The sequence below is a fragment of the Diadema antillarum genome, unplaced genomic scaffold (assembly GCF_040938485.1).
Source record: "Diadema antillarum isolate AM-2024a unplaced genomic scaffold, OU_Dant_1.0 seq00000108_RagTag, whole genome shotgun sequence".
Taxonomy (NCBI): domain Eukaryota; kingdom Metazoa; phylum Echinodermata; class Echinoidea; order Diadematoida; family Diadematidae; genus Diadema; species Diadema antillarum.
In genome coordinates, this window is record NW_027271194.1 from 690,176 (window position 1) to 716,095 (window position 25,920).

At 39.4% G+C, this 25,920-nt stretch overlaps 1 protein-coding gene across 1 annotated transcript; it reads left to right on the forward strand.

The window, feature by feature from the left end:
• The first annotated feature begins 219 nt into the window (after nucleotides 1–219).
• Nucleotides 220–25,673, forward strand: LOC139727005 (nonsense-mediated mRNA decay factor SMG8-like). The gene is made up of 23 exons (XM_071637988.1): nucleotides 220–310; nucleotides 1,958–2,075; nucleotides 3,212–3,268; nucleotides 4,299–4,421; nucleotides 4,976–5,059; nucleotides 5,590–5,657; nucleotides 5,944–6,055; nucleotides 6,569–6,625; nucleotides 7,117–7,205; nucleotides 7,922–8,046; nucleotides 9,189–9,367; nucleotides 10,353–10,492; nucleotides 11,201–11,288; nucleotides 11,861–12,016; nucleotides 12,886–13,032; nucleotides 14,381–14,551; nucleotides 14,645–14,684; nucleotides 15,887–16,057; nucleotides 17,305–17,448; nucleotides 19,026–19,178; nucleotides 20,808–20,988; nucleotides 22,896–23,078; nucleotides 25,556–25,673. The coding sequence occupies exons 1-23, from the start codon at nucleotides 273–275 to the stop codon at nucleotides 25,671–25,673; spliced, it is 2,742 nt and encodes a 913-aa protein (XP_071494089.1). The 5' UTR covers nucleotides 220–272.
• The last annotated feature ends 247 nt before the right edge of the window (nucleotides 25,674–25,920 follow it).

The following is a 25,920-nucleotide window of genomic DNA, read 5'->3' on the forward strand; positions in this document are numbered from 1 at the left end:
GGATCATTAGTCAACGGGTTATACAATGTAATTATATTCGCCACTGGTTGCCAGTATCAAAAAGTTTCACTTTTCATATGCGGGTACTTGTACATTGTAAATTGTTGCCCTCGTGGCTTCCCATACTTTGCTGATCGTGAAGCTTTTTTTCGCGTTCCATATCACAGCGGAGGGAAGATCAATAAGAAGCGAAGAGCGGAATGAATGAATGAATGAATGTTCAGAAAGGCAAGATTAGGCATCGTAGCAAGTACTGAGGGTAAAACTCGAGAATGGATGACCTTGGCCCATCATTTATACATCAGTTGAGGTTTGTAAAATTCTTTTTGGACCAGAGAATTGATGTGACATGTCTCTTAGTTTCAGCGTTCCAAGTGCATCCGACGAGTTCGCCCGCTGCTACTCGAGTAGCGGGCGGAGAAGTACAGGGCCGGGCTGTGGACAAGTGTAGTTCGTCGGGCACTGCAGGGTGAGATGTTGACCGAAAGATCGGTCTGTATCTGTCCGTCGGGGAATGTTCCGCGGAGACTGCGTCTGGCTTCACGGATCCCCTCCGTATACGGAGGACAGCGTTAATGGCAAAATATAAAAGAGTCCTCCGGACAGACGGATCTTTCTGTCTAGGTGAGATGATGCGATGGCCCTGTTAAGTGTTTGTGCCGTTGATTGGGTGGCGTTAGGGTAAACCCCTCGTCTAAGCAAGCGCAGGAAGCTCGAAGATGCTCTGCGGCTGCTGCTGTCTCGAGGCAGAAAATATTCAGATTGGAAGACTGCAGAGCTCTAAACTTTAGTAAAATCTTGCCAGTAGTAGGCCTAGCCTTCTAATTTTATTAACAGAGTCAAGTGCACGATTGCCGATCAACGCCGATGGGCGATATGACCAATTTGAATACAAATTACTGATACAATGCCCGTATGGATATGGGACCACGACCAATCTTTAATAAGTTTATAAACCCTGGTCTTTCTGACTTATCTCACTCTCAGTGTCTTCAAACTACATGTCGTGATGTACCCTGTGATGTGGAGTAAAACTGAATTTGTGTGATTGAGGATGCTGAGCTCAACAAAGTACCATCCACAGTAGGGCTAGTAAACGTAGTAGGGCCTACTTGCAAATCCAACCAAGCCAAGCCCAATCAAGTGACCTAACAAAGTGCTTCAACCATCAATGTAGATTTTGACCAATAATAATTATGAATCTGTATTAAGCCTTGTCCGTTTTCTTTTTTCCTTCCATCTAGAAATTGTTGGCAAGTCAAGTGAATATCACTATCAGACAAGCAGATACAGTACAGTAGCTATGGTAGTATTACAGTGTATTGTAGTATAAGCAACCCATCCATATTACCGGTAAGAATGCATAACGCCATCAAGTATTTGACCAGCGCCTACAGTGTATGTGTAAAACCTATGCTTTTGCGTGCGGTTTAGTTTTGGCATTGGAGGTCGAACCTTGGTGCAGGTTATTAGTACATAGATTAATAGGTTTGAGATTTTTAATTAATTTTTCATTTTAATACTCTGTGTTCTCATTTCTTGAATTTACTAAATGTTGAAGGTACAGCTAGTGGAATGCATGTGTGTGAATGTCCGTGTATGCATGACATATTGTATACGCAGTATTAAAAAACCTGCACCAAGGTTCAACCTCCCGTGCCAAAATTCAACAGAGCGAAAAGCATGGGTTTCACATGTAATTGGCGGTTGAATTTTGGACAGCATTATATGGTTAAATTATGGGTGGCATGCTTTGATTCATATAATACACAAACATTCACACAAAACGCATTATGGACACAAGATGGCAGAGGTTTTTGTTTGTTTTTTGCTCTTTTTTTTTTTGCTTTATTTTTCATTCTGATGCAAGGGTAAAGTCGCTATTAAAAGTTGCACCATTATAGTTCTAGTGTCGTACATGGAGTATTTTGATTATCTGCTGTATAAATCTCCCCAGGGCCACCGGTAAAAACTTGGACAATATTTGCGTCATTGGCGTCTTTGGGAAAGGTGCCTCTGGGTCACAGTCCAAGGGCCTTCTTCTCAACAAGCTTTTTGACAGCGATGTATTTGAGGTAATAAACATGTCCTTTCATTGTAGCAAGCTTCTTTGTGTTTGGTAGAACAAAATCTAATCATGGGTCACACTAAGTTCAAGTCCACACCATATTAAAATTGTTTTCAGATTAAAAAAAAAAATCAAACAAACAGTGTGAATGAGGTTTTATAAACATCAATCTTAATATAAGAAAAAAAAGTTGTGTGTATATGTTTCTGTTGTGTTTGCTTTGTTTTCTAGATTTGGCATGTTTTTTTTTTTCACAAAACTTTGATGTATGTAGCATCCACATGTATACAAATTGGTTGCATGATATATGTTCCCACAACAACTGCTCCCTTGAAATATCTGCGCGCTGAGCCAAACATAAATTCTACCCACATACAGAACCCTAGCCCTAATCCTAGTCCTCACATCAAACTAAACCTAAAAACCTATCACAACCCTATCCCTTACCCTTACCCTAAATCCTTGTAGAAAATAAGACCGGAGCAATTGTTGCAGGAGCAAATGTTGTGTCACCATGCAAATTACATGAGACTATGTGATGATGCCATGGCTCCATTAGTCGCCCATTGACCCACACACGAATGTTTACTGCTGGTAGATGTCTTTTTTGTCGTAAAATCACAGAGAACAATGAAGTTATGGTAATTTGGTAATAAAAAAATGCTTGATTGTCAATGCTAAAGCAGGGCCTATAGATACATGTACTAAGTGATTTGAGAGAGAGTTGATAGTGAGACAAACAATTAACACCATTTACACCATGTATCACGAATCATCATTGATTCTTCTGAACACATGAAATAGAATATTCTGGACATGACCTCCGATCCTGGCAATGATATAGTGTTTAGTAGTACCTGGTGCACAATTAATGTTTTATTCTGTCACTATGTTGTAATCCTTTTGACATCTTTTCTTTTTCCTTCGATTTCTGTTTTTCCAGATTTTTATATGAGTTGACCTATGTGTAAAAAAAGAATCTGTTAGAATGCAAGAATGCAACATTACATTGAATGTTTGGTCAACATACACTGTAAAACATCTCATTTTTGTACATGTGCCTGAGTGTCTGAATTATATTTTGTGAGGATATATTTTGCTTCAATTAAAACCCATGCTGCCTTGTATTTCCCTTCTCTTTAGTCACAAAATATATTTCAGCATTTTCCAAAGAATCCTGATGGCTCTCCCACAGACAGTGTAAGTACACTATTGATTAATTACCTTCTACCCCCCCCCCCCCACGGAATTCTAATCATCTGCTATGTGCAAAATGTAAAATGAATGAATAGATAAATAAATATTAAAATAATTCATTCAAATGTGTCAATGTGATCATGGATAATGTTTGTAACGTATGGGAAAGCAGAAGAAAATATGTGACCAGCTACAACAAAAGGATCCTAAAGTCGCTGAGAGCTGAGCCGACAAAATCGAGTTTGAATTCACATCATCAAAATTGGTCAAAACAATCGGATTTCTGCTTTTGACTTAATTTTGTAGTATAATGTTTTGTCTATCATCTGCCGAAATTTCGAAGCTTAATGATCAAAGGAAAGGCAAGAAATCAGCGTTTTTCTGGGCCATGATTTTGCGACTTTCAACGTAACAGAATTGTGTCCGAAGATTTGGATTTAGCGCCGCAGCTGGACTCCGCCCCTAGCAACGAGGGAATGATCTTATTGGTCAGTGCGTGGCATCCTGATTACTGATTGTTCGTGCATAGACCGCTGGCGCTAAGCTTGAATGAACATCGCGGAGGTCGCTAGGAGCACACCTTCTATTGTCAAGCGGTGAAAACTGTCTCGCCTCCCCTTAATTATGATAGCATCGGAAGGAGAACTTTGGAGGCGTTTTTCTCGAAACTCTGATTTCCACAACCACTTGACATGCGCTAATAAAATCATCGATATCTCCGCAACCGAGAACTTTTGTGAGTTGTGCTATATATGAAATTAAAGTAGAAGAGTAAGGGAATAATGTCATGCCATTTTCAGAAAATTGTCCTCCCCCGACTTTCGGATCCTTTTGTTGTAGCGGGTCACATATTACACACATACATGTACGTCGGCACATAACAATCTTTGGAAAATAGATGTAAGTAAACACAAAGACTTTGTCCAGATGAAGAAGAATAATTTGTGACTGACATGATTACATTTTGTTTAAGTATGCTACACAAGCACACATGTTACTGTCGTCCTAAAATACATGCTGTGTTTAATAACAGTGCCATGTGGAGTCGCACTACGACAAGGCCAATCGGACCCTGTACCTACACTTGGTGTCGGTCTACGATGCATCTCAGCTGGCTCACTTGTGCCGGAACTTGCCTCAGCACAGCTCTCCTGCCGTAAGTTCTCCTGTGAAAACAACCAACCATACATGTTGTACATTGCATGGCATTTACAAATCTTCTACTGAACATTGCATTTCTTGTTTTAATGTTTGTTTTTCTCACTTTCCGTGAACAATTCTTCTGCAAATGATACTAAATTATACCAATTACTGGGAATTTCACCTTGACCACTGACAATGATATCTTTGTTTTGTTTTGTTTTAGTTTTGTGTTTCTTCTTTTTGTCTGTAGAGTACAAGTAGTTTTTCTTTTTTTATGGGTTTTGCTCTATAAATTACCAAGAGCAAGGAAGCCATATATTCATGGTCAATCTTGTAATTAGACTGCTCTCAAGGATCTAAATTATGTTCTAATTGTTCACTGGTACTATGTATCTGTTTGACTGCAGTATATTTGATATGCCGCATTACTTCAAATAACACATGATATCCCATTTGCTACATTTCGTTCTCTCTGAATATCAGCCCCTAGTTCAAGCAGTGCATTGTGTTGGCTTTCAATGATCTTTCTATACTTTGTGCTCACTCTGTGACTTTTTTCCCCCTCAGGAATGTCATGCATACTGGAAAGGTCACGAAGGTCACCACGCTAGACTGATGCTCTTCCTGTTTACTGTCTGCCATATCTTGATTGTGAGTTTACAGCATAGAAACAGAGCATGACTTTACTATACTGTGTCATCTCCAGTTCATATTTCGCTGTTCTGAATGGTTCACCAGTTCATCAGTTGACACTGTCATTCACCGTTCAACTTTGTCAGGATCCTACATCTACTGCATGAACATTATGATTTTAACCAAGACATGTAAACATTTCTATTTAAATACATGTGCCAGTCATATTTGATAGTCTCTTCCCACATTTAACTTCTACTAATTTGATACATAATTTAGTTTTTTGTTCAGTCAACCATTTGTTTTTAACTTATCATGGCACTGTTGTTTAAGTTTAAATCCAAGGCTATTTTGGAAATGATAATCAAATCATCAATATTTCAAATCATGTGGGCAGTCCATAGATCATAATTTTTGAAGAAGATAAGAGCAGTGATGTTCCTGTGATATGTGGCAATAGCAATTTTCAGTGCATGGCATTTTGCACAGTTCTTTGACTCTTTCTCTCCTTTTTACTTGCGTCTGTTTGTCTTTGTCTGTCTGGTTAGGTGTTCCACCCAAGAGCTGTGTTTGACACCAGTTATGTCAAGTTGTTCAGAGCTCTGCAAGCCACAAGGTGAGACAACAGATGCCTGGCCAAGTGATGAAGCATGAATAGCACGCCAAACAAAATGATCTCCTTGTACAAGGGAACACCATTTGATATGTCATCATCAACAAAGTGTGAAGGGGGTATACAGGATTCAGAGTGTGGTTGGTTGTTTGGTTGATTGTTTCATAGCATATGCTTCTTTGGTTTTGTTTTAATCTTCTTTGCCAGATTTTATCCTCACTGTTTTTCTTTTATCCTGTTTTCCATGAGTTATTGACTTCACCTGCAAATCATTTTCTTGGCTGCTCAGAGAGAAGTTGACCCCTCACCTGAGTGCGAGTCTCAAGAGTCACTCCCTCAGCCGTCAGTGGCAGACTTCAGGGAGGATGTGCACCCCTAGGCTACTCTTCATCTGTCAACAGGTGAGGCTTTAACCCTCGGCTTGCCAGAGCCTTCAATGCTCACAGACCTCTGACAGTCCTTACACAATTCTTGTAGGCATGGGTTAACTTTGTAGTCCAACAGACTTGAACCCTTGCAGTAGATGTTGTGTTTATACTTTGATATCAAAAGTGAATCTCAAACATCGATATCAAAGCTCAATGTGATAAAATATGATTAATGCATGGTACAGCTGTACCTTACCTACAATATGTGATATTGATTTCTGATTTTCTGTCTTGTAATCAAACAACAATTGCAACAGCTTCATTCAGGTCTGTATACATATGTACAGGTATGTCGATGAACGGGTCCATTTTGTGCCTTTAATACGTGTAGTGTATGTGCATCAAATGAGTTAAAATTTCATTTATGTAAGTTTTTAAGCTGTCAAAAGTTATAAACTGTATCACTTATGAAGCTTGAACGTGCCTTAAGATTGCACTTGAAATGTCTCTGTTTTACTCTTAGTATACTCTATTTATTTGTTATAGAATGATCTCACGCGATACTCCAACCCAGATGAAAAAGGAAATGAAGCAAAGGGCAAGGTCAGTCAAAGTAAAACGGTTGTCTGTACAATGCCTGTTTATGCCTTGGCACTGATATATGCTGGAGGCATTATTCTTCTGTAAGCCGCAAGTGAATGCCTACCAATTTTTTACTGTGTGTCATTGTATGAGATACCCTTTTTCACATAAGCTACGTGCCATGCATTGTTATATAATTTCTTCATAATCAGCCATGACTTGTCACTTTTGAATATATTTCATTTCCATACTAGCTTCCTTTTTTCTGAGAAGGAATACTGTAACAAAAGTTTTGTTATGTTCTTCATTATTGCAATATATAATCTACAAATTGCCATTTTATGCACCTGCTAGTACCACTGTTAAAAGCTAATCCAAGGCTCTGGGTGGCAAGTAGACATCTGTGAATTATGGCATTTTGCCCCAGGCTTGTCCCGATGAACGCGTTGTCAGATGTCAGAAGATCCAGAGTTTGATGATGGATGCATAATGCATCTGTGTTTCTCTTACAGAAGAAATCTCCACGTAAGGTTCTGCAGCTACATCTGGAAGATCAGATCTACAGAATCTTCCGGAAAACCCACATCTTGACAAACAATATGTGAGTTGGACAAAGAATGATGCAGTATGTATGTTAACATCTTTTTGGCATTTCTGTTTCCCTATAATGCAGTTAACTCTTCAAAATTATTCAAACTTTTTTTTTTGTCCTGCCATGCAGTGTTACCCTTCAAAATTATTTCATCGTTTCCCAAATCCCCCTAATCCCTGTTGTTTCATAATGGCCTTTCAACTGTACTTATACTTCATTACTACATCTGAATGGACACACTAGCTTTACAACAACATCAAGTCTAGATGGTTAGAATACTCGTTTCTGATGAAAAGGCTAAAGCCCGCCGCACACTACACGACTCACGACTATACGACCTTAGGACCATAAGACCCAGTCGTACGACCCACCAACGCACACTATACGATCAGACCTTACGAGTAGGCTTACGACTGTTCTGTCTTCAGTACATTTTACCAATGAGAATTAAAGCGCACACAGTGCGCACTGCGTGCGCTTGCATTTTACTGTATCTGGATTGGCTGAAAGCCCACAACCGGTCGTAGAAATTCAACATGTCAAATCTCTACGACTGGCGCTAAGACCCAGTCGTACGACTGGAAACTGGCAGGACTGTGACGTCACACTTCCAGTCTTAAGGTCGTATGACCGGTCGGATCGTATAGTGTGCAGCGGGCTTTAGGGATTCATGTTGGTGCACACAGAAAAGCTAAAGATTCTTGGATGTATTGCTTTCGTTGCAGGTCCCACTGTCTCTTCAGCATTCCTCTCAACCAGGGTTTCGTCCACATCCTGAATCGGGACAACGAACTCAAGGACCCCGTCCATGAACTCATCAAGTCATACCAAATTATCAGTGAAACCAGAGGTGAGGATGCTTTAGGCTCAATTTTTGACTAGTTTGGATTAAAAAGGAAATCAGTCAAGAAAACAACAGCAAATGAGAGCTTACTCTGCAAGATATGTCCTCTCATTTTCAAGACATGATTGATGGATATATAGGAAACCTGAAATGTGAACTTTTTGATGCTCTTAATAGCACTTTTTCTCCAACATATACACATATATCCAAAAGACATTTCTGTGGATATGAAATAGATAACGACATATTTCTGTCTTGATGCAAGTACTTCAGTTTTCTTCAATTTCATTTTCGTTCATACTCTTAATGCGCTCTTTGCATGTCATTCTTAGATATTTTGTGTTTGTAATAATTACAAATTAATTAATAATTAATTAATAATTACTGTAATTACAGTAGCTGTGTAACAGATGCCTATCAAAGGCCATCAATGTCATTCTTATCATACATCAAATTCAAATTTATTTTAATTCTTTTTTTCCGACCAAACATAACTTACACTTCACTCTTTTTTCGTAACAAAAGGATAATCTAGATAACTTTGTTTAGTGTGTTTTTAGGATTATGTTGTTAATAGTTGTAAAATCATCTTTGGTTTAAGAAGGGTTTTATTAGGTGATCCATGTATCCTCTCGGATCACCTTCTGTTTCTGTACGGATTCTTTCTTCTTTCTTTATTTCTCCCCGAAAGTTGTGCAGAGGTTAGCTCAGAAAGTGCTATACCTATCAAGTTCAAACTTATACCATGTATGTATCGTGTCCCAAAGACGACAGATTTAGTTTAAGCAGTTTTTTTACGCTTAATGCATATTTGAAAGGTATGTATTTATGATTACATTGTATTCACCATTTCTTAAAGGTTACTCCATTTACTTTCAATCTTTTTCATTTTTTATTTTTGATGTGTTGTATATCTTCTAATTTTTAGTCTATGTCTATTTTTCAATGTATGCGAATATACGTATGGTGTCATGCATATTATTGTTGTGTAAATGATATCTACTGTGTATTCATATTATTCTAGCTCAGTGCATTGTCTGTATAGTGATGTTTATGTATGTGGACCCCAATGGAAACCAGCTTCACTGATCCAGTGTGTTCTGCCCCATAATGAGGAATAAATTAAATCTATTTTAATTCAACTGCAGGATCCCCGAGGGATGAGAGTCGGCCATTCGTCATGCCCATCACAGTGGACAGCATGCCCTCTCTGACTGAGAAGAATAAGGACACTCTTCGTTCCTTTGTCGACCAGCATGCCAACCTGATTCTTGCCAAGAAGGGGTTCGACGACAGCTTTCGGGGCGCAACCATCGCTCATTTTGAGGTTTGTTTATCAAGAGATATCTCCCTTATTGTGAATAATTTATGTTTGGGTATGCTCTTCCAAGTGGGGTCAAACCATTATCATTTCCCAGCATTGCTATGTATCCGTTTGTCATGTGTGGGTCAGATTCAGTTAGTGAAGTAGCTTGTGAGAATGCAGACTTTTTTTCATCATAGCTCTCCAGGGTAAGTGATCTTGAGGCGTCAAGTCTCTAGAAGCAACTTCAACTTTAAACTCCTCAAGGGATCATTTCTGAGAGTCTTAGGGTTACTACTACTACTACTACTACTTCTACTACTACTACTACTACTACTACTACTACTACTACTACTACTGCTTCTACTACTACTACTACTACTACTACTACTACTACTACTACTACTACTGCTACTACTGCTACTGCAGTAGTACATTGTAGTTGCAACACTTGTAAACACTTGGTAGGATTTGAACTCAAGACCTCCTCTTTCAGTGCTGTATCCACTCTACCACAATGCTCAGAGTAAAAAAATGTTTTCTTTATTTTGTTTTATCTACCTGGTATTCTTTACCCAAACACACTCACCCGTGATATTCCAGGGCTGTTGAAAACTTGTCTGCTTTTGTGATTGGGTCGTGACACATTAAAAAGATATCCACTGAAGGCTATCATATATATATATATGCCTGTATTCCAGAATGGGGTTCAATATAATCTGCTGTAATACTGTCGTGTAATGGAGTTGGAAAAGTTACACACTGCAACCTCTATATCTGTCATATCAGTGATCCAGATTACAAGCCACTTTGACATTTACTGTAATAATGTACAATAAATGTTGCCAAATTTTGCTGTTTGATGAAGAAAATTATCATCTTCAAATCGAAAGACAAACAGGACTACTACTATTTCCACTGCATTAACAACTGATACTTCTCTCTCTTTCATTCTATTGTTATTCTGTCTGTCTGTTTCTTTCTCTATCCTTTGTTGTTGACTGTCCAGTATCCTACACTGAAGACGTGGATAGATGTAGCCACCTCGCTCTACGATGTGTTCGTGAATCCATCAGATGACCCCAAGCAGACAGCTTCCCTGGCTTATCTCCAAACCAATCTAGACCAAGATCTACGCTTCTCTGAGATGTAAGGAATCTTTCCCAATTGTTCAAGTTCATGAAATTCTTCCTTTGAGATGTTTTTAATTATTGCAACTGATTGACAAATTGCCCTACATCGACATCAAATAAGCGCTGAATTGATCAGTTTTTTAGTAGTAGTCATGATAAAAGAAATCATAGGCGTATGTACTCGAGCATTATTCAAACATACAATCTCCTGATCTCTGGACAGGTGTCATCTCCACTAGACCACTGAACTTCCGCCCGACACCAAGTGCTGGTTCTAATCCTTATAGCATGCAGCGGGTACTGCGTAATTATTCAAATTCTTGAAATTTCCCAATCAGATGTGATCATCAAGTGATATAGAAGTGGCAGTTGTCTAGTATGGAGATATTTGAATGCATGCAGTGTATCTAATGCATAATGTTAACTGTAAAACTTTACTAACCTTGTGCATGAGACAGCAGTGAATTATTTCTTGTCTGTTGACACTTTATTCAAGAATAATCCTCCTTGTAAGGTCCTCTTTCTGTGCATAAAGAGTGTAACTGTAACATTTAATGTGTGAATGAATCTACAATGAATTCTGATGCTGCTTGCCTTCTCCAACAGTACTTTATACTTGATGGGGGAGTTGCTTTTCAGAATTTTTCTCTGCAGATCCTATATTCTTGTATTCATATAGTCCTTGGTGTCACTTGCAATTCATATTGTTGTTTATTCTTTCCAGGCGATGTAAAAAGATTTTACCCATGGCCAATAGGATGTATCAGGAAACGGCTTCATCTCATTACACCAGCACTGTTCACAGGAATAAGGTAACCACATCATGTCTGTGATTTCTACACATTTTTTGATTTTTATTTCCCGCACCAAGTATGCTGTGAGCATTATGTCTTGTAATGGGTATGACATTTTGGTGAATTTCATGAGGAGCATGGATTCGTGAATTAAGATGCATGCGAAAGTTCTTGTCTACACTGTGCATTGAATGCCAGTGGTAATATGCTAAAAAATTTCATGCCATGAAAAAGACAGTTGGCTCCAATTTGAGAACATTACATGCTGCAAATATTTCTGGCTTTACTGTAAATCCTATCTCAATTAATTTACTTCCTATCATCTTGCCACTGGATTTGTTGTCTTAAGAATGTGTTGCATGCCATGTTTTCAGTTTTGAATGAAGTGTTTATGTTGCCAGCTCATCTTGTCTTACCATTGATGTACACTGAAAAAAATATAGTTCCATACATAGCAATCTGTGTGCTACAGTTCCATACATGGCAATCTATGTGTGGTAGCACTGAAATTGTATCAGACAATTCATAGTCCAATACATGTAAGTACATGTCATGTTGATTTCGGTATTACTTTTTCTTTGATTATACAGCTAATGCAGGCCATGCACACTTACTCTCAGCATGCCCGAGGTCCGGCCTATGAGACCTTTGCCCTACAGCTGCAGGAAGAGTGTGAGAGATTCTGGCAGAGCGGCCGCCAGCTCTGTGAGGTGGTCAGCCTCACGGGACATCACTGCATTCACAAGGTAGAGGGTACTTCAACATTCAGGACCATATTAAACACAGTAGATTCTTTGTTATGAGCAAGAAAGGGATTGATACTGGTGAAGGAAGTAGAGGATCCATGGATATCATTGATGCATTCATAGAACTCTTTAATAAAAAGTAGACAGGTACCACTTTTAGCCCTCAGTCCCATCAATAGATCAATGAAGTATTACGGTATCTACAAATTGCTCTAAGTGTCTATGACCCAACAATCAAACTTTAGAGCAAGAAATTAACTAAAACTTTTTGTGGAGGTATGAACTACACAGTGCCGAACAGCAAATATCAGCTTGAGGCTGGAGTGACACTAATGCACAGTGCATGAAATGTTTGGGCATATCATGTGCATGGAAACAGCAACCTGTAGAAGTGCTAGAAAGGTGTGCTTGCTGGCTTGAATGTTAGGATGTGTTGACAGGAGATTTGTTTCGGATATTTTAGGAGATTTAGTGGCTTATTTATTTATCTATTTATTTATCTATTTATTTGTTCATTTATTTATTTATTTATTCATTTATGTATTTATTTATTTATTTATTCATTTATTCATTCATTCATTCATTCATTCATTCATTCATTCATCCGTTCGTCCATCCATCCATCCATCCATCCATCCATCCATCCATCCATCCATCCATCCATCCATATGTTCGTTTGTTTGTTACTTATTTATTTAGGTCTTTGGTTCTACGTTGATGATCTGCTCATTGAATGTTAGATTACCAGCAGCTCTTTCTCCCCTTGACTGTTGATGCGTACATCGTACATTTAGTGTATCAGGATTGAAAAAATATATCATCTGTCTAAATCAAACCCTCGTTCACAATTTTTGTTGTTTGCTTTTCAGCTTCACCTCCTCCCCACTGATCCCGAGTTGGACATGCCCAAAGATGTGGTGCTGACCCGCACCCCCCACACCAACAACAATCAGACACCCTGTGCCTGCAACTGTGGCAGATCGTCTGGCACGAGGGAGGACCCTTTTGATTTAAAGGTTGGTTATGGTGAACAACGCTGCACACTGGCACTGGTCCGACAGTCCCTGACCAGTAAAAATCACTGTCAGACCAGTAACTTTTTCAGGAATGGACTGGTAAAAAATGGAAAAAGTGTGTACATACTGGTCCAACGGACAGGGCAGGACAGTAGAAAAACGGGTTAGTATGCAGACCTACTGTAAAGCAAGATATTTGCGTGAATTGGAGCCAACAGTCTTTTGTGGCATGAAATTTTCGCAAAGTGCCACTGGCATTTAATGCATAGGCCTATAGTGTAGAAGAACTTTCATATATTGCAACTGATTGACAAATTGCCCTACATCGACGTAAATAAGCACTGAATTGATCAGTGTTTTAGTAGTAGCCATGATAAAAAATCATGGGCGTACATACTCGAGCAGGATTCGAACCTACGACCTCCTGATCACCGGACAGGTGTCATCTCCACTAGACCACCGAGCTTTCGCCCGAAAGCAAGTGTTGGTTCTAATCCTTGTAGCATGCAGCGGGTACTGCTTAGTTATTCAAATTTCATGAATTTCTTCCGTCAAGATGTTTTCATTGCAACTGATTGACAAATTGCCCTACATCGACGTAAATAAGCGCTGAATTGAATTCAGTGCTTATTTACGTCGATGTAGGGCAATTTGTCAATCAGTTGCAATGAAAACATCTCGACGGAAGAAATTCATGAAATTTGAATAACTTTCATATACGTTTTAATTTTGCAAATCTTGGTTCTCACGAAATTCGCAAAATTAAAATGCATGCAAACATTTCTGGTTTTACAGTATTTGTCATTGTTCTTTGGTGAGTGATCTGTCAATCTATTTGCATGCTTTCTTTATCATCTGCGTGAATGTCACTTTGATTTTGTCTGGTTACTTCAAGCAAATCTCAGGAGCATCTCATCAGAAGTGAGTCACCTTAAAGGGATGGTACAGTATTGGTGGAGATAAGAATTGGGCTTTTAACTTTTTGCGAGATACCAAGAAAACACTTATGAAATAGTACAGAGCATACCATTTTAAGAAGAATTCAAAGTTTATTTGATGAAAATCGGGTTTGGAATGACTGGAAACATCAAAAAACAAAGTAAAACAAAGCGATCGTAATAAAGTGTGGGTCCCACTCTTATTAGAATCGCTCTGTTTTGAATATCTCAGCCATTTAAAAACCAATTTTCATCAAATAGACGTTGAATTCCTCGTGAAATTACATGCTCTTTCATATTTCATAAGAGGTTTCTCATTATCTCACCAAAAGATGTTAGAAACCTGAAATTAGGTCTCAACCAAAACTGTGCGATCCCTTTAATTTGGACACTTGCTCTCTCTCCCACAGGTTGCCAATCTGGACTTCTTTGAAGAGCTGGAAGAGAAATGCTGTAAGGACCTGCGCCACATCAAGTTTCCTGTCTACATTCCATCTCCGTCAAGACGACCATCAGAGGTAACACGAGAAGAGGAGGAGGAGGCTCAGGAGTCTAGAGGAAAGGATGATGATGATGATGATATTGATGAGAGGGATGAGGCAGAAGATGAAGAAGAAGAGGAAGAGGAAGAGGAGGAGATGGAGAAAATGGAAGAGGCCGGACTCCAGGAAGACCTGTCCATGAAAGCAGTGGAGAAGATCAAGTTTAGCACAGGTATGAAGTGTACAAACCTTCTCCAGACAGATCAGATGTAAATATATTCTTCTCTATTTCTCATTCACACTTTCTCTCTCTGTCTGTCTCTTTCCTGAGACCAACTGTACTGATTACACTGTAGAATATAAAACAAGTCATTTGATTTCACTCATTTATTTTGGATATAAGAGAATCAGTGACACCTCACAACCTTTAGCATTTATGTATGTATGGGATGCACTTCTGGTGACAGTTGTAGAAATTTTGTGATTAATTGAAATGGGCCACCAACATGTCTATGGTGGCCACATGTCTTTGCAGCCATTGCATCATGATTTTGGTTTTTCTTGTTGGTGTTATGATTTGCTTTGAACTGCTGCTCAGGAAACAACGATGGTTTGTAAGCAAACAACCATGAGACCTATGGCTATACGTTCCCTGTGCAAGACTAGGCAATGAGGATAGAGTGCCTGCCTAGGGGCACAAAAGCTGCTCTCAGGGGACTTGAACCACAGACCTCATGATTGATAGGTTGTATTCTCATCCACTGTGTCACAACAGCTTGTAGTAAAATGTGTAAAGGAGAAGTTCACCCTCATACATGTGGATTGAATGATTGCAGCAAAATCAGTAGAACACATCAGTGAAAGTTGGAGGAAAATCAGACAATCCATTAAGAAGTTATGAATTTGTAAAGTTTGGGTGCAGTCACTGCTGGATGAGAAGACTACTACAGTGTATGATGTCACATGCGTAGAACAATATAAGGATAATACAAGGAGCATTCCACAAAATTTAATTTTTTGAAAAAAAGTTTACATTCACTCGACTCGCTACTGATGTATGTTAAGGGTGCTCTTTTATTGTGCGAGAAAAGTAAAAATATGTTGAATTTTCCTTATATTTAAAAAGAAAATCATTCTATGCCTGTGACATCACAAGCTGTAGTAGTCTTCTCATCCAGCGATGGCCGCATTAAAACTTCAAAAACTCAAAACTTCAAAAACAACAACAACAACAACAACAAAAACACACTTTTGAACTGATTGTCAGATTTTCGTCAAGCTTTCACAGAAGTGTTCTACTAATATTGCTGCATTCTCTCAATCCTTGTGTGTATGAAGGTGAACTTGTCCTATAAATGGTCTCTTTTTCAAATGCTACACTGTATGTATTCAGAATCCTCCATATCCTATTTCTCTTCTCTCTTTTTCAAAAAGACATGAAGGGAAGTGAATCTGGGATCATGACCCCTGACCATAGCCTTGGTCAGTCTGCTGCCGATGGCTTCCTTCCTACTGGCCAGGCCATTCCGCACACCGCCGAGAGTTCTGATGTGCTGAGTGGAGAGCATCAAGACGATGTCAGTACCAAGGAAGAGACAGGTAAGAGTAGTCATACTGAAAATTCTCCTGTAACAGTTTAATCCAATTTTTTTTTTTAAAATGATTGAAAGGTGGATCGTTCATGACAGTATCTTCAATACTAGATTCAGAGCAAAATGTCTTAACCCATTGAGGATGAGGCCCAAGTATACTCGTGCAGGTGTCGTTGGGAAATGAGTGTTGTAGCAAAATCAGTCCATCCTCAACAGGTTAAGCTCGCTGCACACTATCCGACTCATGACTCTATGACTGACAGACTTTGGATCTGAAAGACTTTGGATCTGAAATAAACAAGCTGAGGCTATTGTGATTTGTTTCGGATCCAAAGTCTGTCAGTCCTACAGTTGTGAGTCGTACAGAGTGCGGCGGGCTTTAGACAATGTGTGTTTACAGCTCCCTTGAAAATTTTCAGTTTAAGTGGGCAGCATTGTTGGGTTCTTTTGAAACAAAAGAATAAAATTTTGAATAGTGTTTGCTGGGTATATGAACTGGCCCACTTTAAAAAGAGGATTAACTGTATCACAATGGAATACTTCCCATTGATATGATATGTTACATGGACGTAAGAGCTACTGTAAAACAAGAATTTATTATGGGCATGAAACTTTTGCAAATTTCATGAGGAGGCAAGATTTGCTAAATTAAAGTGCACTCAAAAGGTATATCAGTTTGCTTAATATACAATGCATTGAATGCCAGTGGCAATACACGATAGTTTTATGCAGGGATGCAGCGAATGTTTCTAGTTTTACAGTATACTGTATGTAAAAAAAGAAAATTACAACGGGACCCTCCGCAATGATAACTTTAAAAATAGTGAATCAATCCAAATACAATTTCAGGGTATGAAACTATAACTTATTACCCACGTCTTGCAGAAAACCCCATCTGATTTGCTTCAGTGGTCAAAGGGATATGAAGATTTTTGTAGAGCATGTCTGGAATCTTTTCCCTCCAAGTTCTGTCCATTGTGTTCACACATTAATATGCAGTTCCAAGAGCATCCAAGTGCTAAACATGGAAGGATCACATCCACGACATGCTTAACAACAATTCACATTTCTCTGTTACCACTTAACCAAATTGAATGGGGTTTTCTGCAAAATATAGGAAAGATGTTATATTTTTAGATCCTGAAATAGCATTCAGACAGATTAATCATATTGGAAGTTATCAATGCAAAAATCCGATTGTAATTCTTTTTTTGGATATACTGTATAGTACATTTTTAATAGACACCGTATGCTTTTCAGATGATGTAGATGGCAGCGGCAGTCAGTTTAGCAGCCCACTCCAGGGCATGCTGTGTAGCACGTCTCCTCGTGGTATGCTACCAGCTTTTTCTTCTTGGTCGCTGATCTGTCTGGGGCCATCATCCCTCTACCATCCCAGCAAAGGTGAGCCCTCTGGGCCCCGTTTCATAAAAGATGTTACGATGTCAACTCTTGCTGGAATGACAACTTCCTATAGCAACAGCCAATCAGGAAGCTGCATTCATGTCATTACCATGACAATTGACATTCCAGCAAGAGTTGTTATCATATCAACTTTTTATGAAACGGGGCCCTGGTGTGCTAATGATAGGGTGTGATGACATAAAGAGGTAATCATATGATAATAGCTTGTTTTGGCTAATGGTAATGATGGTGGTCATTATTATTACTTGAATAGTTTTGTTGTTGGTGATCTTAATGATGGGAAAGTGTTCGTGATGTTGTTGTTGATGATGATGATGATGATGGTGGTGATGGTGGTGATGGTGGTGATGGTGATGATGATGATGATGATGATGGTGATGATGGTGATGATGGTGGTGATGGTGATGATGATGGTGATGATGGTGGTGATGGTGATGATGATGATGATGATGGTGAGGAGGAGGAGGAGGAGGACAATGATGATGATGATGATGGTGATGATGGTGATGATGATGATGATGATGATGATGATGGTGATGATGGTGATGATGGTGGTGATGGTGATGATGATGATGATGATGGTGAGGAGGAGGAGGAGGAGGACAATGATGATGATGATGATGGTGATGATGGTGATGATGATGATGATGATGATGATGATGATGGTGAGGAGGAGGAGGAGGAGGACAATCATGATGATGATGATGGTGATGATGGTAATGATGATGATGATGGTGAGGAGGAGGAGGAGGAGGACAATCATGATGATGATGATGGTGATGATGGTGATGATGGTTAATGATGATGATGATGGTGAGGAGGAGGAGGACTAGGAGGAGGACAGTCATGATGATTGGTTGACTTGAGATGGTGACGATTGTTAAGTGATAGTGATTATGATGGTGATGATGATGATGGTGATGATGTTTATAATCATCACCATCTTCATCATCCTTTGCATCATCAGTATCCTCATCATGAGGTGATTGTAGTGATAATGGTGATAGTGATGATGATGATTTGGCTAGATGGATGATAGTAACATGATTCTGAAGTTCACTGTGGTGATGATAAGGAAGAGGAGGATGATCCCAATTTTGACAGTGCAGTGTTAACCTGTTGAGGACAAGTCCCGAGTATACTTGGGCAAGTATATATGGGAAATGCGTGTTGTAGCAAAATCAAACCGTCCTCAACAGGTTAAGAGGGAAAAAACTCCTGGTTGTGCTGTAAAAAGCTATCATACAAAGCTCATCTATTTTCATCTTGTGGTATCTTTACAATTAAGATGGGCTCTTTTGTTCCTCTTTACAATATTTTCACTTGTACTTTTGTATATGATCATCTACAAAGCATGAGAACCTCAAAATAATGGTCGGCATGATATGTTCCTATTAAAGGATTTCCAATTAATGGAGTTGAAATTCTCTTTCAATGAAATATTTGAGTGTTATGAAAATCTCCTTGCTTCCATGTTTTTGTGTACTTCTTCAGAGATGAGAGCAATTACACCATATTTATATTAAATGTGTTGTCCATTGTATGCTCAATTGTAGGTCTGGACCAGCGCAGTTTCCTGCGTGAGAGCAAGCACTTGTTACCTTGGGACATCCCGATACCAAAAGGTGCGGTCCTTGACTCACACTGGCCCTCGCCCAGTGAGACGGTGTCCACCTCCAAGAAAGGCGGGCGTAGCAGGGACAAAAAAGGTATGTAATTTGCAGATACCTTATGCTGTCTCTAGTGTTCAAGACTGACAATCCTGATTGTTATAGGCGTGGCCATATTTGTTCACATGTTTGCACCGAGTATAGTAAAAAGGACATAGGAGCTCGTATCTGTACATATCTCGCAGCTTGTGGGGAACGAGAAATAATTTGCTGTTAGTTTCTGACTGCTCAAACCTGGTGGGAGGTTTGCTCTGCTTGATTCCAAGCATTGTATTTGCATCTCAATCATGTATAATTGTGCTTGGCTGGTATTCCCTGTTACTCATTGTGTAAAGCTTTCTACACAGCACACATGTAATTGAAGAATCTCGCTTGACTAGAGATGAGTGTTACCAACTGGCGTATGCTTCAGTGCACATATTTGCTGACAAGCAATGCATTTGTAGCAAGCTTGTGCTTATTGTGGTTTCCTAATGTACCGCAGTGGGCAGTGTACCAATATCAATTCAGTAGAAAAACCATAGTATCTGACCACCAACTCTGTTTAAGATGTAATGTATGGGAAGGCAAATAGACTGTTTAGATGCTGAGTAATTCAGATATTTCAAAGGAGTTTTTTTTTTTTCATTCATTCTTTTTACTTTATATGTGGTTGTACAGAGGCATGTCCTCTGCTATGTATGAAGGCAGGATGTTCTCTCCACCATATATGGTATGAAATGAAAGGTCTATGAGTGGTAGAGTAGCATGTGAGCAATGCCAAATTTCCTGTTTAGGTGTTACTCAGAGAGTGGCAGCCATGAAGCACATAATCCTATGAAGTTTGTAGCAAAATGAAAGTTGCTCTCTGGGCAATTACGCAAAGAAACTCCATATTCTTATGTCTTGTTTTTAATGTACTTGTATTTCATACCCCCCCCAAAAAAAAAAAAAAAAAGAAAAAAAAAGAAAAGAAAAGAAGGTTTGTTTGTGTATTTAGATAGTCCATTATAATGAGTGGAAATTAATGAAGAATATATGCTAAGCACCTTGCACAATGATATGTTTGTCAATTGGAAAGTGATGAGGTACTTTAGTATATACACACAGTATGATATTTTTAATGCATTGTGGCCCCACAAGAGTCTTAAAGGGATGGTATAGTATTGATGGAGATGAGGATTGGGCTGTGAACTTTTGCGAGATACCAAGAAACCACTTAAGAAATAGTACAGAGCATACCATTCTAAGGGGAATTCAAAATTTATTTGATGAAAATCAGTTTTGGAACTGCTGAGATATCCAAAAACAAAGTAAAACGAAGCAATCGTAATAAAAGTTGGGGTCCCACCTTTTATTAATATCACTCTGTTTTGGATATCTCAGCCATTTCAAAGCCAATTTTCATCTGATAAACATTGAAATTCCTCTTAGACTTACATGCTCTCTCATATCTCATATGAGGTTTTTCATTATCTCACCAGAAATGTTAGAAACCTTTAAATAACCTTTTGAGGACGTGCTGATTTTCCACAGACACCTGCCCGAGTATACTCGGGACTCGTCCTCAACAGGTTAAGTTAGGTCTCAACCAAAACTACAGTATATGATCCCTTTAACTCTCAAGATATTGAACCAGTCATGATCATCATAAATGACTCATTTCATTTTTCCATTGTGCTTCTGAAGATGGGAGTGACGGCCTGCGAGCGTACATCGGCAATGAGTATGAATGCCCAAGGGGTCATCGCTTCATTTGCTCTGGGCCAGACAAAGTGGTCAAGGTCCCATCCGGGTCTGGAGGGCCCAAGGAGAGTGGAAACAAGCTTGTGACCTCTGATGTACCTCTCTACTTCCCGTGTCCGTGCAGGTAGGAATGAAGGCCTATTAGTGGTGGTCAACTTCACAACATGAACCTGCTACTGTTGTTTTCTGAATGATTGGTGTATGAAGTTTGAGTGTGTTCCATACTTTGTGCTCCAAAGATGTGCCTTGTCGTACCACACCCCTCCCACACACCACAGTCGATATGGGATTACAGCAAATGACATATCTTCATAAGGGCTCGGTCACACTGCCCAAAAGTCGCGTAAACGCATGAATCATGCAAGAAATTTGGTTGTGCGTGCTTGTCCGTCGAGAATTTTCGCTGATTTACGCGATGAAAATCACCAATGAATTGCCCACAAACTACGGAAAGATCATGCAAAAATCACTAACAAACCGCGCACTTTCAGCGCATAGGCACGCAAAGGTCCCAAATAGGGCGAATACGTGGTTGTGCGTGATGACTGAGGTCCACGGTAAACCATGCATAATCTGCGCATTATCACTAATGAACTGCATATGAATCACGCATTATTTGCGCATGAACGCGATAGCGGCAACATTTTCGCGAACGATCACTGATATTTCACACATATTTCATGCATTTTCCGTGTAAGAACGACGCAAACTATGCAAAAATTACGTAAAACAGCGCAATACTGCGTTAACTTTTACGCAAACCCGAGTTTTGAGCCACTGACCAAGGCCCAAAAGTCACGTAGACGCATGAACCACATTAAAAAATTTGAGCCTTACGCGATACATTCGCGGTTTGCGCATTTCATGAGTTTGTCTGACGTGGAACCTTCGTAGTTGTCCGCTGATGTGCGCCAGATTGGCGCTTTACGCGATTCCAAGTTTTGAGCAGGTCAAAACTCGGCTTCGTATTGCGCTGTTTTACGTAATTTTTGCGTAGTTTGCGTAGCTCTTCAGTGAACAATGCGCGAAATATGTTTGGAATATCAGTGATCGTTCGCCAAAATGTTGCCACTATCGCGTTCACCGACGACTTTCCACTGACGATTAGCAGACATATATGACGTATGTTTCGCGCTTATAACACCTACGAATCACTGAAAATCACTGAAAAAAATAAATAAGCGCATGTAATACTTATGAAATACTGATGAATCACTGATGTATCACTAACAACTCACGTATGATTGGCGCTATATTAAAACGGCCATTTTATCATATCCCGTCAGGCCAATTCCCGCTGTCGAGGGGTGCACATCAAACCCATGTTTTGCGTGATCTTTCTGTATAGTTCTTGCGCAATTCATTGGTGATTTTCATCGCGTAAATCAGCGAAAATGGTCAAATTCTCGATGGACAAGCACGCAAATTTCTTACGTGATTCATGCGTTAACGCGACATTTGGGCAGTGTGACCGAGCCTCCAGATATTGATTACCATGCCCTTGATATGTAATTATGTGCAGTGGTATAGGAATAATGATCACACTTTAATAATAACAAATACAGTGGACTCCCGTTATGATGAAGTCCTTGAGACTGACAATTTTCTTTCGTTATATCGAAATTTCGTTATAACCGAACAAATAAACAATAAAAGATCATAGAGCTGATAGTGTTGGGGCCTGAATTTTTACTTCGTTGTAACCGGAATTTTGTTATAACAGTGTTTGTTATAATGGGAGTGCACTTTAATAATGATGAAAATAATTGAAATGGTAGCAGTAACAATAAGAAAGTGCTTTATTTGTGCATAGATTCGATACCAGTCACAATTTCCCTACAGCATCTACATTATAGGAGTGAGATTTGACAGAATGATAACTCAAAGGTATAAAGCAAATGAATCAATACGAATGCAAATGTACAAATTGTCACCAAGAGATCAGTAAAACAGCTTTGATGATTTCTGTTTTGACATGAGCACAGTAGTGCTGATTGAATTGTTGAGACATTTGTGATTGTAAATATGCAGATCTAATAAGCCACCACTTGGCCAGTTGATTCGCACGTTTGTGGTGACACCACCTGGACCAGTCTTCATCAAACTCAACCCCAAGGTCCGCCCTGGTCCGCACCCCACCCCAATCTTCTACCCCCTGCCGGGAGAGGTTGGTGTCACGCTGTCCGCCAGCAGCGTGTGGGTGCTGCGCTATCCGTATCCTTGTACATCACAACATCTTCATATTAATACAGCTGTCAGTCATCAAAGATACAGTCAACATTATATAGATGATGACAGGCGGGGGAGGGAACATTTGGTACATGTTCCCGACTACAAAAGTCATCATCTGTTATATTATATGGGTTAGTCAAATCACACTTTCGTACGCATTACAATAATCGGTCATCTGCTTTTTCACATTGTATGGAATAGGCAAATTTATCCTATCGATTGCGTGAAAAATATGATCGTTCAATCGTTTAGTATCGTTTGTCATTTCTTACATGAAAATGTTTTCCCATGGGAGAACATTACAAAAATGTTCTGCCCATGGGCGAACATAACCAATGTGCCTCCATCACGTGACTGTGTTTAGCCAATCACTAACCGGTATTTGACTAACCCATTTAATATATAGTAATCAGATAAATGAATCCATATATATAAACATGCAATAATAAATGAAGAGACAAATGAATAGATATGTGTACAAATAAAGATTACATTCATGAAAAAAAAATATTGATTCATTGAATTAAAGATGAATTAATATTACAGATAAACTGATAAATAACTGAAAATATGAATATCATATGAATATTTGTTGTTTCTTTTGTCCTAAATTTATGAACATACAATGTCTTTGTCTCTCAGTGATATACACATGCATCAAGGGAAATTACACAACATTTAAGTTTCATCAGAGAAAGGGAACAACTTGTTATGAATACAATTACAGATCTTACAAACTTGATGAAAACTTTTTTTACTTTGTTTTTTGGAAAAAACAAACAACAAAGTAATTGCTTGGTTCTTGTTTGTCTTGGTAGAAAGGGAACAAGCATTTTGTCTGGGCATTGTTAAAAAATGTATTTCTCATACCTCTGGTGTGTCTGAAGAAATGGTGATTTGTTTTTTCATCCCAGTGGGAATTTTAATCAAGCAAAATTTAGAAAATAAACTGTCAAGAAATAGATTCTGTGTTCAGATATAACTGTAACTGTTAACATTTCGATGGAAATGATTGCTGTTCACTGTGACAGATTACATACTTTCTTTTGTGAGGGAATTTTTTAGGTTGGATTCCAGTTATACTTCGGAATTAATTTCTTTCAAGTAGTTTACGTTTCAGGTTTGAGTTTCTTCAGTTTGTCTCCCTCTACAAATGAAAATTTGTTAAGATCGCAACTGCTGGTCTGTAAATTAACAAACATGTCGGAAAAAAGGAACCAGTGGGACTCGAACCTGTCATTTACTGCTTTCCGGGCAGCGACACTACAACCAGGCTGTCCCTGGTTGCCGGCAGTGACACGATGAACATGGAACAAATACCCAAGCTCCGAGATTCTGACATTGTTCTGTTAAGTAGTCCAAGGCGGACAAGGCATAGGATAAATGAAAGAAAGATATTATTCAGAGGGGTGAAGGCTCAGGTTTGAGTTTCTTCAGTTTGTCTCCCTCTACAAATGAAAACTTGTTAAGATGGCAACTGCTGATCTGTAAATTAACAAACATGTCGGAAAAAAGGAACCAGTGGGACTCGAACCTGTCATCTACTGCTTTCCGGGCAGCGACACTACCACCAGGCTGTCCCTGGTTGCCGGCAGTGACACGATGAACATGGAACAAATACCCAAGCTCCGAGATTCCGACATTGTTATGTTAAGTAGTCCAAGGCGGACAAGGCATAGGATAAATGAAAGAAAAATATTATTTATCTTGGAGCCTGGGTATTTGTTCCATGTTCATCGTGTCACTGCCGGCAACCAGGGACAGCCTGGTGGTAGTGTCGCTGCCCGGAAAGCAGTAAATGACAGGTTCGAGTCCCACTGGTTCCTTTTTTCCAACATGTTTGTTAATTTACAGATCAGCAGTTGCCATCTTAACAAATTTTCATTTGTAGAGGGAGACAAACTGAAGAAACTCAAACCTGAGCCTTCCCCCTCTGAATAATATCTTTCTACTTTATGTTTGTACGTGTTATAATCCCTGGTCCATCAACTACTTCAGTACTTCTGCAGTATTTCCCATATGGTTCCCATTTGTGTCTGCAAGCATTTGGGTAGCATTAGTTACAATGTACATTCAGACAGTGATCTGTAACTTCAAGTTAAGCTAACTTCGAGATTAAGCTCTTATCCCCTTAACTTCTACATGTGTCCATACAACAAAGCTTATCAGAGTTAAGGATCACCGTCTGAACGTAAATACTGTGCCTCAGTCGAAGTGGAAGGCTATTGATGACTAGGAGAATTAAGTTATATCTTTTCATTGGCAATGAGTATCCAGGCATTTATGCCAATCAGCAAAAAAGCATTTGAGCAGATGTGCCAGTCAGTTAACAAAACGCAGTAGTAAAGGTTCAAGCCATGCTGTCACATCAGTGATGGTACACTTTATTTCCAACTATTGCATTTATTAAATCATAACTTCAAGACCTTGTCATCCTTAACGTAAGCCCTCAATACTAGATTTGTGTACATGAGTGAGGCGGGTGCTGTGATGCCTCCGACAGACAACCAACCGACGCCCGGAGCCAAGCTCCTCAAGGGACTCTTCCTGGTCACCCTCCAGCCACCACAGTCATGAGCAGAATCTCGAGAGGGCGCTGTTTACCACAGCACCTCTCTCTCTCTCTCCACCGATGGCAGGATGAGGGAAGGGGGTGGTACAGAGGAAGTCTGATGTGTAAGAGACACACCAGTCCACCCTTCCCCTCAGATGAGCCATTTGTCAACCTGCGCCCCCTGGTATAAAGATGTCTTAGAGATTCCGGTTACCATGGTAACAAGTGAGGTGCTCTCATCTTCTTGGTTAGTTGTTGATGCTCTGCTGC

What these genes read in the sequence shown, in the direction of transcription:
- LOC139727005 (XM_071637988.1), top strand. Translation starts at nt 273, where the DNA reads ATGGATGACCTTGGCCCATCATTTATACATCAGTTGAG. An exon ending in AGGACCCTTTTGATTTAAAG is followed by an intron (nt 13,033 to 14,380) that starts GTTGGTTATGGT and finishes TCTCTCCCACAG; the next exon opens with GTTGCCAATCTGGACTTCTT. An exon ending in TACTTCCCGTGTCCGTGCAG is followed by an intron (nt 20,989 to 22,895) that starts GTAGGAATGAAG and finishes GTAAATATGCAG; the next exon opens with ATCTAATAAGCCACCACTTG.